General features: G+C 41.2%; 1 protein-coding gene across 7 annotated transcripts in view; it reads right to left on the reverse strand.

Annotated features, from left to right (window-relative positions):
• The window catches only part of Dora (zinc finger SWIM domain-containing dorado), a 302,025-nt gene that overhangs the window by 247,522 nt on the left and 38,175 nt on the right, over positions 1 to 16,328 (reverse strand). For all 7 annotated transcript variants that reach the window (XM_071666088.1, XM_071666070.1, XM_071666078.1 and 4 more), the window contains exons 4-6: positions 15,066 to 15,232; positions 8,915 to 9,088; positions 5,477 to 5,613 (exon numbers count right to left, since the gene is read on the reverse strand). In XM_071666088.1, coding sequence (XP_071522189.1) covers positions 5,477 to 5,613; positions 8,915 to 9,088; positions 15,066 to 15,232 — 478 coding nt within the window. The remainder of the gene's footprint in view (positions 1 to 5,476; positions 5,614 to 8,914; positions 9,089 to 15,065; positions 15,233 to 16,328) is intronic.

Here is a 16,328-nt window from a genome sequence, read left to right on the forward strand (position 1 = left end):
TAACAAGTAGTAGTGATGTGAGAAGGAGATGGAGTGAGTATTTTGAAGGTTTGTTGAGTGTGTTTGATGATAGAGTGGCAGATATAGGGTGTCTTGGTCGAGGTGGTGTGCAAAGTGAGAGGGTTAGGGAAAATGATTTGGTAAACAGAGAAGAGGTAGTAAAAGCTTTGCGGAAGATGAAAACCGGCAAGGCAGCAGGTTTGGATGGTATTGCAGTGGAATCTATTAAAAAAGGGGGTGACTGTATTGTTGACTGGTTGGTAAGGTTATTCAATGTATATATGACTAATGGTGAGGTGCCTGAGGATTGGCGGAATGCGTGCATAGTGCCATTGTACAAAGGCAAAGGGGATAAGAGTGAATGCTCAAATTACAGAGGTATAAGTTTGTTGAGTATTCCTGGTAAATCATATGGGAAGGTATTGATTGAGAGGGTGAAGGCATGTACAGAGCATCAGATTGGGGAAGAGCAGTGTGGTTTCAGAAGTGGTAGAGGATGTGTGGATCAGGTGTTTGCTTTGAAGAATGTATGTGAGAAATACTTAGAAAAGCAAATGGATTTGTATGTAGCATTTATGGATCTGGAGAAGGCATATGATAGAGTTGATAGAGATGCTCTGTGGAAGGTATTAAGAATATATGGTGTGGGAGGCAAGTTGTTAGAAGCAGTAAAAAAGTTTTTATCGAAGATGTAAGGCATGTGTACGTGTAGGAAGAGAGGAAAGTGATTGGTTCTCAGTGAATGTAGGTTTGCGGCAGGGGTGTGTGATGTCTCCATGGTTGTTTAATTTGTTTATGGATGGGGTTGTTAGGGAGGTGAATGCAAGAGTTTTGGAAAGAGGGGCAAGTATGAGGTCTGTTGTGGATGAGAGAGCTTGGGAAGTGAGTCAGTTGTTGTTCGCTGATGATACAGCGCAGGTGGCTGATTCATGTGAGAAACTGCAGAAGCTGGTGACTGAGTTTGGTAAAGTGTGTGAAAGAAGAAAGTTAAGAGTAAATGGGAATAAGAGCAAGGTTATTAGGTACAGTAGGGTTGAGGGTGAAGTCAATTGGGAGGTAAGTTCGAATGGAGAAAAACTGGAGGAAGTAAAGTGTTTTAGATATCTGGGAGTGGATCTGGCAGCAGATGGAACCATGGAAGCAGAAGTGAATCATAGGGTGGGGGAGGGGGCAAAAATCCTGGGAGCCTTGAAGAATGTGTGGAAGTCGAGAACATTATCTCGGAAAGCAAAAATGGCTATGTTTGAAGGAATAGTGGTTCCAACAATGTTGTATGGTTGCGAGGCATGGGCTATGGATAGAGTTGTGCGCAGGAGGGTGGATGTGCTAGAAATGAGATGTTTGAGGACAATGTGTGGTGTGAGGTGGTTTGATCGAGTAAGTAATGTAAGGGTAAGAGAGATGTGTGGAAATAAAAAGAGTGTGGTTGAGAGAGCAGAAGAGGGTGTTATGAAATGGTTTGGGCACATGGAGAGAATGAGTGAGGAAAGATTGACCAAGAGGATATATGTGTCGGAGGTGGAGGGAACGAGGAGAAGTGGGAGACCAAATTGGAGGTGGAAAGATGGAGTGAAAAAGATTTTGAGTGATCGGGGCCTGAACATGCAGGAGGGTGAAAGGCGGGCAAGGAATAGAGTGAATTGGATCGATGTGGTATACCAAGGTTTACGTGCTGTCAGTGGATTGAATCAGGGCATGTGAAGCGTCTGGGGTAAACCATGGAAAGTTCTGTGGGGCCTGGATGTGGAAAGGGAGCTGTGGTTTCGGGCATTACTGCATGACAGCTGGGGACTGAGTGTGAATGAGTCGGGCCTTTGTTGTCTTTTCTAGCGCTACCTCGCACACATGAGGGGGGAGGGGGATGGTATTCCATGTGTGGCGAGGTGGCGATGGGAATGAATAAAGGCAGACAGTGTGAATTGTGTGCATGGGTATATATGTATGTGTCTGTGTGTGTATATATATGTGTACATTGAGATGTATAGGTATGTATATTTGCGTGTGTGGACGTGTATGTATATACATGTGTATGGGGGTGGGTTGGGCCATTTCTTTCTTCTGTTTCCTTGCGCTACCTCGCAAATGCAGGAGACAGCGACAAAGCAAAATAAATATAAATAAATAAAATTTTTCCTCTCAATTCTCTATCAATTTAGCCTATTTTATGGAAGCAGCCAATTATGGAACTGTCAGTTAAAGTGGGTCACAGGGTGGAGGAGCTGGCTGAGGGTGCATTAAGCATCATGTGCTAAGAGAGGTCATTACCTGTCAGCACACGTTACACCTCTCTAACAGTATTGTGTGGATGTGTTTTGGGCTATGAATGTAAAAGAAAAGAAGAGGAGGTTATGTTGGAAAGGTAATGCCTGACAACAATATGTGATGTGAGGCAATCAGTAATGTCCTGAATGTCAATGTGAAAGGTGTGTGAGTACACACAGTCTGATTGAGAAAGCTAACCAGGGTGCACTGTAACAGTCTGGGCATACGGGGAGGTTAGGTGCAGAACAACTAAGATGTCTGAGGTGCCTCCCTACAAGTATCTATGACAAGATTTTGCCAGAATGGCAGGGCTAGCACCATGCACTCACACTTGTTTTGAGTGATGAATAATATTGTTTCTCCTGACCCCCATGTGTCTCCTATACTGATAATTATCAATCCTCGGTTATCAAGAATCATCCTCAGCCATTTATCTAGTTTTCATTTAAATGATGATGTAATTGTTTCAGGCATGTTTCTTATTTTGTCTGGCACTGCAATGAATAACCTTTCTCACTTAAAGGTTGCACTCTCATATATTTTTGTCCGGGGATAGAGAATAAAGAAGAAAAAATACCTCCCATGTATTCCTTGCATGTTGTAAAAGGGATGGGAGTAGGGGGCCGGAAATCCTCCCTGCCCTGTACTTCAACTTCCAAAAGGAGCCATGCAAGGAGTGCTCATCCTCCTTGAAGGCTCAGGTTGAATGTACATGGACATAACCGAGATGAGAAGAAAGGAGAGCTTGGTAGCACAGGGATCTTTTGATTTATGCAGGAAAGTCATCTCACTTTTCTTATAAACTTTAGAACACTGAATCATAATATATCACATCTACACCAAAAACTGGTAATAACACCAGAACACATGTTAACATATATATGTTACACATATCTCCCTAAATAACCATATTTTTCTCTTTCTCTTAAACAAGTTTGCTGTTTTCCACATTAGCAAGATAGTCCAAGGCACAGTGAAAAGGGTGAATATGCTCACATGTGGAGAGAAACCATCAACCTCTACTTCAAGTAGGAAGAGGAACCATCAACCTCTACTTCATATAGGGGAAGTAACCATCTGTAATGCACAGAAATCACAGATCCCATCCATAGAGATTGGAAAGTACTGATAATGGAGGATTTCAAGAACACCCATTACTTGCTTCATGTGTGATCACTACATGTGATCAGGTTATGATGATACCTCATGGCCTATGGCCCTGTCTGGTGGATATGACCAGCTTCCTGAGAGCTGCAGGACCCACATAAGGATGGAAGGGACCCCTGAGGCAGGAAGGTATGGTGCATTCTTCCCTTCTTTCATACTTGTTTGCTGTTTCCCATGTTAGGGGAACAGAGTCAAGAAAAGATGAAGGCATCATTCACTTACATCCATTCTCTAAATGTCATGTGTAATGCACCAAAACCACAAACTCCTATTCAGAACCAGGCTCCACAGACCTTTCCATGGCTACCCCTGCTGTTTCATATGCCCTGGTTAAGTCCTCTGACAGTATGGTGCTCCTTGTATATCATACTGCTCCAATTTACTCCATTCCATGCATATCTTTCACATTCCAGCATGATCAGGCCCTGATCACTCAAGATACTTTTTCACTCCAGCCTTCCATCTCCAATTTGGTCTCCCTCTTCTCTTTGTCCTCTCCACTTTTTTGACACATGTACCCTCTTTGTTAACATCTACCTAACTCATTCTCTCCATATGACCAAACCATTTCACCACACCCTCTTAAGCTTCCTTAACCATTCACTTCTTATTACTACACCTCTCTCTAACCTTTTATTACTGACTTGATCAAACCACTCACACCACATACTGTCCTCAAACTTCCCATTTCCAACACATCCACCCTCCTCCATACATCCTCATCTATAGCTTATGCCTCACATCCATACAACATCATTAGTTCTACTATACCTTCAAACATACCCATTTTTTTCCCTCCCAAATAATGCTCCCTCTTTCCACAAATTTGGCAATGCTCCCAGAACCTTCATCCCCTTACCCACCCTATGACTCACTTCCACCTCCATGGTTCCACCCCTACGTATCTATAACACTTCACTTTCTCCAATTTTCCTCAATTCAAACACACACCCCAACTATCCTATCTCTCTGCCCTGCTAAACCTAATAACCTTGTCCTTTTTTACATACACTCTCAACTTCCTCATTTCACACACTCTCCCAAACCTAGTCACCTACTACGGCAGAATCTCCCTCAAATTCGCCACCAGAGATGTGCCATCGGCAAGAAAGAACTGACTCACTTCCTAGGCCCCTTCACCCCCTACAGCCTGCCTACTCGCCCCTTCACCCCCTACAGCCTGCCTACTCGCCCCTCCCTGCAAGACCATTGCATTCACCTCCCTCACCACCCCATTGGGCATTAGAGATACAGACAGGAAGAGAGAGGCCTTTTTTTCTTCTATTCTTGGTGCTACCTTGCTAACACAGGTAATGGCGAACAAATATGAAAGAAAACAAGCTATGGGGAAAGACCAAAGGCTTTAAATTTGACAACCTTGGAGGAGAGAAGAGTGCAGGGTGACCTAATCTTAACATTAAAGCTTTTAAAGCATATCAAAGAGGTCTGCAGCATTCTCCTGACTAGATAATCTCAACTTGTACTTACAAGAAAGGTTGCTATTCACCACACTAGTAAAATGAATAATCAGACAAACAAAGCTTTCTGATTATCCATCTATAACACTTTTTTCATGACCTCCATAAGTCATCAAAGTAGGTGTCGAATCTTCTCCAAACTTTAAATCATAATCATCTCCATGATTTCAACAAAGTCAAATACATTGATGATGGTACACAAAAGTTATGGGGAAAGGATAAAGGCTTTAAATTTGCCCACCTCGGATGAGAAAAGAGTGTGGGGTGACCTGATCTTATCAAATAAGCTTTTAAAACATATCACAAAGGTCTGGAGCATACTCCTGACTAGATCATTTTAACTCCCACAGCCAAGGAAAGATGCTGTTCACCACACTAGTAAGTATAATAATTTGACTGACAAAGCTTTCTAATCATCTATCTATAACATTTTTTCTGTGATCTCCATCAGTCATCAGATTAGATGCCAAATCTGACCAAAACTTTACATCATAAATGATATCCATGATATCAACAAAGTTAACATAAGCATATGCAGTTTACTAGAAAAATAAATATATTCAACTTACCTGAAAACAATTGGTGATGGTACACAAAATTTTACTAAGATTTTGTGTATGTTTTCATGCAAATTATTTTCATCTAGCCACCATGCCATCTGTTCATTTGCTGAACCCCCTGCAGTGGGATCAGGTGCTCCTGAAACCTGAAGAAAAAAACATTAAATCAGGTTGATATATCTGAGAAATACTTAAGAAAAGCAAATGGATTTGTATGTAGCATTTATGGATCTGGAGAAGGCATATGATAAAGTTGATAGAGATGCTCTGTGGAAGGTATTAAGAATATATGGTGTGGGAGGCAAGTTGTTAGAAGCAGTGAGAAGTTTTTATCGAGGATGTAAGGCATGTGTACGTGTAGGAAGAGAGGAAAGTGATTGCTTCTCAGTGAATGTAGGTTTGCGGCAGGGGTGTGTGATGTCTCCATGGTTGTTTAATTTGTTTATGGATAGGGTTGTTAGGGAGGTGAATGCAAGAGTTTTGGAAAGAGGGGCAAGTATGCAGTCTGTTGTGGATGAGACAGCTTGGGAAGTGAGTCAGTTGTTGTTCACTGATGATACAGCGCTGGTGGCTGATTCATTTGAGAAACTGCAGAAGCTGGTGACTGAGTTTGGTAAAGTGTGTGAAAGAAGAAGGCTGAGAGTAAATGTGAATAAGAGCAAGGTTATTAGGTACAGTAGGGTTGAGGGTCAAGTCAACTGGGAAGTAAGTTTGAATAGAGAAAAACTGGAGGAAGTGAAGTGTTTTAGATATCTGGCAGTGGATTTGGCAGCGGATGGAACCATGGAAGCGGAAGTGAATCATAGGGTGGGGGAGGGGTCAAAAATTCTGGGAGCGTTGAAGAATGTGTGGAAGTCGAGAACATTATCTCCGAAAGCAAAAATGGCTATGTTTTGAAGGTATAGTGGTTCCAACAATATTGTATGGTTGCGAGGCGTGGGCTATGGATAGAGTTGTGTGCAGGAGGGTGGATGTGCTGGAAATGAGATGTCTGAGGACAATATGTGGTGTGAGGTGGTTTGAATGAGTAAGTAATAGTGGGATAAGAGAGATGTGTGGTAATAAAAAGAGTGTGGTTGAGAGAGCAGAAGAGGGTGTTTTGAAATGGTTTGGTCACATGTTTTATCCCTACTTGTATTGAATGGTGCCACTGTTTTGGGATCTATCAGGAGTTCACTGTAACAAAAATAAAAGGAGAAACAACAGTAAAGAGTTTATAAAACCAGAACCTGTAGTAATATGGACTGGAGACTTTAGTTCTCACTTTATAGAATGATAAAAACATATGCGCTACCTCGCAAACGCGGGAGACAGCAAAAAAAAAAAAAAAAAAAAAAAAAAAAAAAAAAAAAGGAACAGTTATGTATGGACTTTTATACAAAGCAGTGAAAGATGAATCTGCAGATGAAAGAGAACAATTTTAGAAAATAGTGAGACTGTGTTAGACATTTTCTTGTACAAGTGCCAAGAAACTTTAATAGATTAGACCTTCCCTTCACATCTGATTTTGGCTTTGAGTAATGCCATCATCTTGCATATTCTTAATGGTCACCACCTAAGTCTCTTCAAGTTATCTACCTTATTTGTTTCCATTATTTCCTAGTACTTTTGTACCCCCTCCCCACTCCTAATCTTCAGACTATATATTCAAATTTGCAATGGTGTGTGGATGCAATTGAGAAAACGGCTCCAGATATTTTATTCATCTATTTATTTTGCTTTGTTGCTGTCTCCCACGTTAGCAAGGTAGCGCAAGGAAACAGACGAAAGAATGGCCCAACCCACCCCCATACACATGTATATACATACAAGTCCACGCACACAAATATACATACCTATACATCTCAACGTATACATATATATATATACAGACACAGACATATACGTATATACACATGTACATAATTCATACTGTCTGCCTTTATTCATTCCCATCGTCACCTCACCACACATGGAATAACATCCCCTCCCCCTCATGTGTGCGAGGTAGCGCTAGGAAAAGACAACAAAGGCCACATTCGTTCACACTCAGTCTCTAGCTGTCATGCAATAATGCCAGAAACCACAGCTCCCTTTCCACATCCAGGCCCCACACAACTTTCCATGGTTTACTCCAGACGCTTCACATGCCCTGATTCAATCCATTGACAGCACGTCGACCCCGGTATACCACATCGATCCTATTCACTCTATTCCTTGCCCGCCTTTCACCCTCCTGCATGTTCAAGCCCCAATCACTCTAAATCTTTTTCACTCCATCTTTCCACCTCCAATTCCGTCTCCCTCTTCTCGTTCCCTCCACCTCCGACACATATATCCTCTTAGTCAATCTTTCCTCACTCATTCTCTCCATGTGCCCAAACCATTTCATAACACCCTCTTCTGCTCTCTCAACCACACTCTTTTTATTTCCACACATCTCTCTTACCCTTACATTACTTACTCGATCAAACCACCTCACACCACATATTGTCCTCAAACATCTCATTTCCAGCACATCCACCCTCCTGCGCACAACTCTATCCATAGCCCATGCCTCGCAACCATAAAACATTGTTGGAACCACTATTCCTTCAAACATACCCATTTTTGTATTCCGAGATAATGTTCTCGACTTCCAAACATTCTTCAAGGCTCCCAGGATTTTTGCCCCCTCCCCCAACCTATGATTCACTTCTGCTTCCATGGTTCCATCCGCTGCCAGATCCACTCCCAGATATCTAAAACACTTTACTTCCTCCAGTTTTTCTCCACTCAAACTTACCTCCCAATTGACTTGACCTTCAACCCTACAAAAAAAATAGCTTTAACAAATCCAGTCGAATAATATGAAGCCAAGACGCACTAACTTTATGTTGATAAACTTATTCTATAAACAGACTGTAAACATAAAAAATTAACATGCACCCATGGACAAGAATGATAATCACTGGCGTACAATGTTGTATTTGTAATCATAAAAGATTAATGAAATAAACTTCAGACACAATTTTCGATAATGAAAACATAAACTCGTTTGTGCAGTTTTGTTATGGTCAACAAACATTTCGCTCTTATTCATTAACAATGCTAATATCTTAGAAAATAATTAATTCTGAAAAGACAGACAGCATTTGAGGCAAACTTTGTGCACTAATATTGCAAAATAAAAGAAAATTATTTGCAACTTAAGAATCATAACATTGCACCATCTGTAATGACTAATGGCTGTTAAAGCTAACAACATTGAACAATGTGATTATATCTACAGTGGTGTGGTGGCATGCTTAGGCAGCAGAAATACAATCTCCTACTTTACACTCAATCATATTTTAAGTCATTTGATAACATCCTGACTGTTCTTCCATAATGTACTTCTTTTGTTATCCAGCATGGACCTGCCTAGCCTGACTCCTAGCATTCATCAACTGACTGGCTGTTGTCTTTCAATGAAACAATATAACTTACTGTGTTGATATCAGAAGTTTGACTAGAGAGGATTTCATCAATAAGCCGTTGTGCTGTAGGTAAAATCTGCTGTGGCAATTCACTAATAAGGTACTGAGCAAACTTTTGCAGTTGATCTCTCTGCAGTCGTGACAATGACTCACTGACCGGAGCACGGAGTTTCACCTGACTAGGCTGTTGATAGAAAAATAGGATAAATGATATTAAAAGAATACTTTAGGGTAATTCATCTGTTCATGCGTAATTGCTCCTCCCACTTTATCAAGATACTGTGAGAAACAAATAAACAAATGGCCTCATTTGCACATATCCATTCTTGAGCTGCCATGTATAAGAAACAAAACGCTACCATCCACAACCAAGCCCTACACACAACTCCAAGGTTAGCCTTGACTCTTTCACACTAACAGCATGCTACTCTCCATATATCATAGAGTGGCAGATGGGTGAAACATAATACTTTGAGGTGGCTTGGATATGTGGAGGAGTTTACAAGGAGAGTGTAAGATCGTATAGTTAAAAAGGTTGGTGTGATTGGAGGGCCACCTGTGACAAGGGCAAATAGGGTGGAGGAACACTGGAGGGAGAGGAATAGTGGAAGAATGCATGGAATGGTCTATGCAAGGGAGGTATTTAAGGACAGGGATAAGTGGAGACTCTTTTGCCGTGGCCATTCCTTGATGGGAGTTTCCGGAAGGAACAGGCATTAGAGATATAGATAGATAGAGCATCCATGGGCATGAAGGGTCTTGGGATATACTGAAACAATGACTGTACTGTTGGAGTGGTGGGTGATGCCCAAAGCATAAACAGGAGAGTGTGATTCATGTTTGTCTGGAGAGTGTGGTTCCTGATGGATATATGTCTGGAGGGATGGAGTTTAAGATTGAGTGGGGAGGTCAGTTGTTTAGTGCTTGCAGGGTTATTTTGATGTATGTCAGTTGTTTAGTGTTTGCAGGGTTATTTTGATGTATGTGTGCTCTGTCAGTGTTCTATCTGTTGTGGGTGGGGGATATGTGAGCAGAGGTTACTAAATTGAGGAGCAGAGGTGAGCTTTATACTTTTACCTGGGGTTGGTGGTGAGTTATATACAGAGGTAAAGGTGGGAGAGAAGCAGTGCTTTTGCATAGAACTGGATCCTAATCATGTTGAGGTAGGTCTCTATTGGGAGGATCTTTTTTTCAATATAAAGGCATTCTGTGTTTGTGGTTGCTAGAAAGCTACTATTTGTTCAGACTGCACTATTTACTGTGGTTTGCAGCTTTGTTATATTTGCTTTTAAAAAGGTGAAAGACCATGCAGGTGAGGTATTGTTTTAAGTAAAGCAGATGAAGTTAGTATAAGATGTTGAAAGATTCTTTTCCTAGGCCAACTATGGTGCCAGTTAGTGTTCCGAGGGCATCTTTTTGTTTGTTGCTTTTGTGTTTATGTTATTGTTGTGGGGGGTGAATGTCGTTTGTGATGTCCTGTGTGTTGTTTGTTCAGTGTGAGACATTGATCATTTAAAGTAACTGGAGGGTGTGAGCTGAATTTGTGTCTATGTGGGGTTATAAAAGTGACTAAGGGGTTTAAAGAGTGACTAAAGACTTACGTAGAGATGCAAACATTCTAGTCTGGGTGAGCCATTTTTCCAACTGTGTAATATAGTGCTACATAACTGATGTTGCTACTGTGGTGCTGGGTCTGCATATGAAAGGACCTTAACTTAGAGATTTGCTAAGGCAAGTTCGCACAATCCCATAATAAACTCTATAACCTTGAGCACGAAAGGCCAACAACATCAGAGCATGTACACTTTCTTCACAAAGAAATCATCCTACTCCACAGAACCTCAACAACAAGCTAAGCATACTGCAACTCAATGCCAATGGTATCAGGAACAAACACACAAAAATAATGAACCAACTCAAGAAAACAAAACATCCACATGGCCCTCATCCAAGAAACCAGACTCACACCCAGATCTACCTTCCACCTTTCTACAACTGCACAACAGTAAGAAATGAAAGACACGGACAAGGAGGACTCATAACAATTGTCCACCAAGCTTTAACTTTCTCTAAAACCAGTGGCACTACAATATTGCTCAACGACAACCACAACACCCTAGAAAGACAATCTATGAAAATAAAACTTCACACTACCAACTATAGCATAACTGACATCTACATACCTGTCCCCTCCACATGCCCCATCAGATCCACTCTCCAACATACCCAACACTTATCTTTATGGAGATTTCAATGCCCATTATTCCACTTGGCTTTACACTCAAGCCCATCACCCCTGAGGTGAATTACTTGTAAAACAACTGCAACCTCTTAATATCCTCAACCTAAGCAACCAGCACAGCAGACTTGCAACCCCACCACCTCTAGCAGCCATCCTCACCAGGTATCACATATACACTACACACATGAACCAACAGGAGAAAACCCTACACAAACTATCCCAAGACTACTTGCCCATTGGCACTCCATTAACCCAGCCAATCAGCACAACCATAAAAAACTACAAAACAACAAATTGGCCAGCCTTCAAACAGTACATAGAAACAAAGCTCCAAAATTTCAGTACAGATGATTTCTCATCTCTCCAGGATCATGCAATCTTACCCTTCATCAGTACCTCCACCATGACAGCAAAACATATATTCCAGAAGGCATGGAAATAAATAAAACCCAAATTTCTCACTAAAAATTACACACCTAATAAAATAAAGAATTCAACTCAGACACAATCACCCACATTAAAAAAATATCATAGAACAAATCCAAACTATAAATAAAACCATCATTAATCGAATTACTGAAAGATACACGGAAAACTGACGCTACTTCCTCAACACCGTGAATCACAAGACTTAGAGCAACTTACTCTAGCTCACATGAAAGAAAACCCACTCTTATCACACCAGTCCAGCCCCTATTCATGACAACCACAAGACCCATTCCAATCAGATCATCTCTCCCAAAGAAGACAAAAAAAAGAGACTCATAAAACACTTACAAAATTAGCAACATACAAAAAAAACCTAAACATGAAAGTAATGAAAAACATACCCAAAATTCATCCAGAAATAACTCCCCACCTAACTTACTCCCACTGATAAAAGCAATGCAATTAAAACTATAAAGAACTCTCCTGCTAGAAGCCCTGAAAAAATATAGAATTTTCATATAAAACACTCAGGCCCACCTAAAATCCATACACTTACAGATATCTTCAACAACTGGCTACACGACAAAATCCCTATCATCTGGAATCCTGCCAACATAACACCAATCCTAAATCCTTCAAACCACCCAACTCATCCTCTTCGTATCACCCTATATCATTTTTATCCTCAGTATCAAATCTCTGTGAAAAAATTATCAACAACAGAGTCAAACAAAACATCCTACTCTCATTAACACAATATGGCTCAAGGCCCAAACACTGTAACACTAAACATAACACTTAGCACATAAAACATATTCTATATGGATTCAACCAATCACAATCCCCTTCTAATTCCACCTTTTTCCAACTCTATTAAACTTCTTCCAACATGACCACCCAGTACCTCAGTTAGATCTAACTATGATGGTCCTTTCACCTCATAATCACATCACAACACCCTGACAATGAAGTAGCAACATCAAACATGCAGCACTCTGTTACACAACTGTACCAGTGGCTCGGCCAGAACAGAACGTCTGCGTAACCAAAGAAGTCTCTACTCACTTTTTTTTTAGTTGGTAGACAGCCAACAACCAGGGAGGTATATTACCAGTACTACCCACCTGGGTATCAGGAGGGTTAGTGTTAGTTGCATAGTGGGCTAGTACTTCAATGGCTGTCAAGCAGCACTCCTCTGACCCAGGTAGCTGTCTTGTCTTTCTGCCTCACCTACATGTGGACTGCTAACATTCTGTTCACAAACATACAAGATACCTCTCCCTGTTACACAGAACACTTGACAACACTTGACTCACATAGCTCATTCTTCGTAACCCTAGCCCTGCCTTTTGGCAAATTGGTAGGAGCAATAAATAGGAGTAGTAGGTAGGAAAATCTGGGTAGGAATATTAGGCAGAAACATTACAAAGATTGGGGAAGAGCAGTGTGGTTTCAGAAGTGGTAGAGGATGTGTGGATCAGGTGTTTGCTTTGAAGAATGTATGTGAGAAATACTTAGAAAAGCAAATGGATTTGTATGTAGCATTTATGGATCTGGAGAAGGCATATGATAGAGTTGATAGAGATGCTCTGTGGAAGGTATTAAGAATATATGGTGTGGGAGGAAAGTTGTTAGAAGCAGTGAAAAGTTTTTATCGAGGATGTAAGGCATGTGTACGTGTAGGAAGAGAGGAAAGTGATTGCTTCTCAGTGAATGTAGGTTTGCGGCAGGGGTGTGTGATGTCTCCATGGTTGTTTAATTTGTTTATGGATGGGGTTGTTAGGGAGGTAAATGCAAGAGTTTTGGAAAGAGGGGCAAGTATGAAGTCTGTTGGGGATGAGAGAGCTTGGGAAGTGAGTCAGTTGTTGTTCGCTGATGATACAGCGCTGGTGGCTGATTCATGTGAGAAACTGCAGAAGCTGGTGACTGAGTTTGGTAAAGTGTGTGAAAGAAGAAAGTTAAGAGTAAATGTGAATAAGAGCAAGGTTATTAGGTACAGTAGGGTTGAGGGTCAAGTCAATTGGGAGGTGAGTTTGAATGGAGAAAAACTGGAGGAAGTGAAGTGTTTTAGATATCTGGGAGTGGATCTGGCAGCGGATGGAACCATGGAAGCGGAAGTGGATCATAGGGTGGGGGAGGGGGCGAAAATTCTGGGGGCCTTGAAGAATGTGTGGAAGTCGAGAACATTATCTCGGAAAGCAAAAATGGGTATGTTTGAAGGAATAGTGGTTCCAACAATGTTGTATGGTTGCGAGGCGTGGGCTATGGAGAGAGTTGTGCGCAGGAGGATGGATGTGCTGGAAATGAGATGTTTGAGGACAATGTGTGGTGTGAGGTGGTTTGATCGAGTGAGTAACGTAAGGGTAAGAGAGATGTGTGGAAATAAAAAGAGCGTGGTTGAGAGAGCAGAAGAGGGTGTTTTGAAGTGGTTTGGGCACATGGAGAGAATGAGTGAGGAAAGATTGACCAAGAGGATATATGTGTCGGAGGTGGAGGGAACGAGGAGAAGAGGGAGACCAAATTGGAGGTGGAAAGATGGAGTGAAAAAGATTTTGTGTGATCGGGGCCTGAACATGCAGGAGGGTGAAAGGAGGGCAAGGAATAGAGTGAATTGGAGCGATGTGGTATACCGGGGTTGACGTGCTGTCAGTGGATTGAATCAAGGCATGTGAAGCGTCTGTGGTAAACCATGGAAAGCTGTGTAGGTATGTATATTTGCGTGTGTGGACGTATGTATATACATGTGTATGGGGGGGGTTGGGCCATTTCTTTCGTCTGTTTCCTTGCGCTACCTCGCAAACGCGGGAGACAGCGACAAAGTATAATAAATAAAAATATAAATATAAATATTACAAAGAAGTAGTAGGAAGGAGCAGTAAGTAGAAGTAGTCATTATGAACATTAGGTAGGAGCTTCTGCAACCACTGCACTAGACTGGACCTCTGCTAGTGGCCTGTTAAGAGTGAGGCAGCAAAGGCTAAGAAGTGCACTGGAGTTCACTTTATGGAGACTACTGCCATGGCCACCATCTTGAGGGAGTTCCTGAAGGGAACAGGCATCAGAAATACAGATAGACAGACTAACACGAATACAGCTTACACCTTTCAATCACCTTGATTGAACAGTCTCTCCCATTGAGGGAAATGCCAGCCTTTTTAGACATCACATATGGCATACATTTCCAAAGCAGTTCAAACACTACTTAATGTCTCTAGCACTTCAGCAGTTTTTAAACATTTGAAATCACCTAGCATTTCTTGAAGATATTCCTTATTAGTAGCGAATCCTTTCTTATCCTGTAACCCTGTGCTCTCTATTGCTGCTGCATTTTCTTTCTGCCTATACCACAGAAAATCAAAGGGCATGAAAACACTAAATTTCTGACTCAGATCAAACTTCGTGGCTACAACAAGGATTTTTTGGTATAAACTATCATTAAATGGGAGTATAATTTTCATTACTCAAACGAAATCAACAATGTACAACAGACCTGGTGTATTCGGTGAAGGCATACAGCCACCACATGGGAACACCAGGAGGCGTTCGCTAAGCAGGTACAATTGCAGGTGGTGATCCGGCCCCGGTCAAAAGTGACTGCCACATTGAAATGTCCTTTTGTACCAGATGAAACTACTACAGTTGCACTTAAGTGAAATCCTGAAATATACAATAATATACAATACTCATGAATCATACAATACTCATAAATATTTCTGCAAAATGAGTCATCTGTGAAAGTTCACACATGATGGATTAAATACAAAGTACTTTACAGATCAATGAAAAAATGAGTTCTGAAGTATGAAAAACTGTTTCTTTCTAGGATAGTCTCCTGTGATCTTTGAGAAAATCTCTAAGGTCTCTAGAGGCTAGAAACCTCTAACCCCCACCCCCATCCTTCTGGTAAATATGGGAAATGCCTCTTTCCCCTTGCTAGAAATGCTCTTACCCTTTGCTAACCACCTGCTTGGTAGCTGCGCCCCATAGTTCAGTCTGGGTACACCTGTCTGCCTCCACTTACCAAGAGCATCACTGTCCCATTGCCAGCCTTATAATTCTAGGGATAAGGACATCACCCTGATGCTGATTACCATTAATCAACATATATTCTTTGAAAGAGAGGGAAAGGTAAGGCAGGAGAGAGCAACCCAAAAGTTTGCTTGTGGGACACCATACAAGAGAGAAAATTTTGAAATCCTGAAAACCAACCTTTCTTTTAGGGGTGAATTTGTCCCATGATCTTTGAGAGCATTCCAACATGTAGAAGGAGGGTTACTTAAAACTTTTCAACCAAAAGAATGGTGTAAAGAATAGTTATCCTGGAGCACATTAGTGATCCTCCAAACTGAAAGCAAACATCAAACAAGGTAGGTCCTCCACAGATAGAATATGTTCCAATTTAACAAAAGTGTTTGTGGAATGCCAAACCTCTCTTGTTAACTACTCCATGAAAAGTTCCTCAGTAAAGGCTGACTGAAAGCTACCTTCCTGACATCACAGTTTCTTACATAGGCCAGGTTGAGCAACAAAATAAATCCTTTAATCCATGATGTGTAACTGAGTGTTGTAAATGGATCTTACTGTCAGGTTTTGTGACCTGCAAATGAATACGGTGCACATGTAAAGTAGGTAGATAGTATTGAAAAAAGAAAAAACAATTTGATATCAAGACTGGGCTCTAAATTCCATCCCTTGCTGAAAGAGGTTTCAAGTTTCCTGAAGGAAAAAAAAAAAGGAGCTCCCCTTGATAATT

This window comes from Panulirus ornatus, chromosome 1 (genome assembly GCF_036320965.1).
Source record: "Panulirus ornatus isolate Po-2019 chromosome 1, ASM3632096v1, whole genome shotgun sequence".
NCBI lineage: Eukaryota > Metazoa > Arthropoda > Malacostraca > Decapoda > Palinuridae > Panulirus > Panulirus ornatus.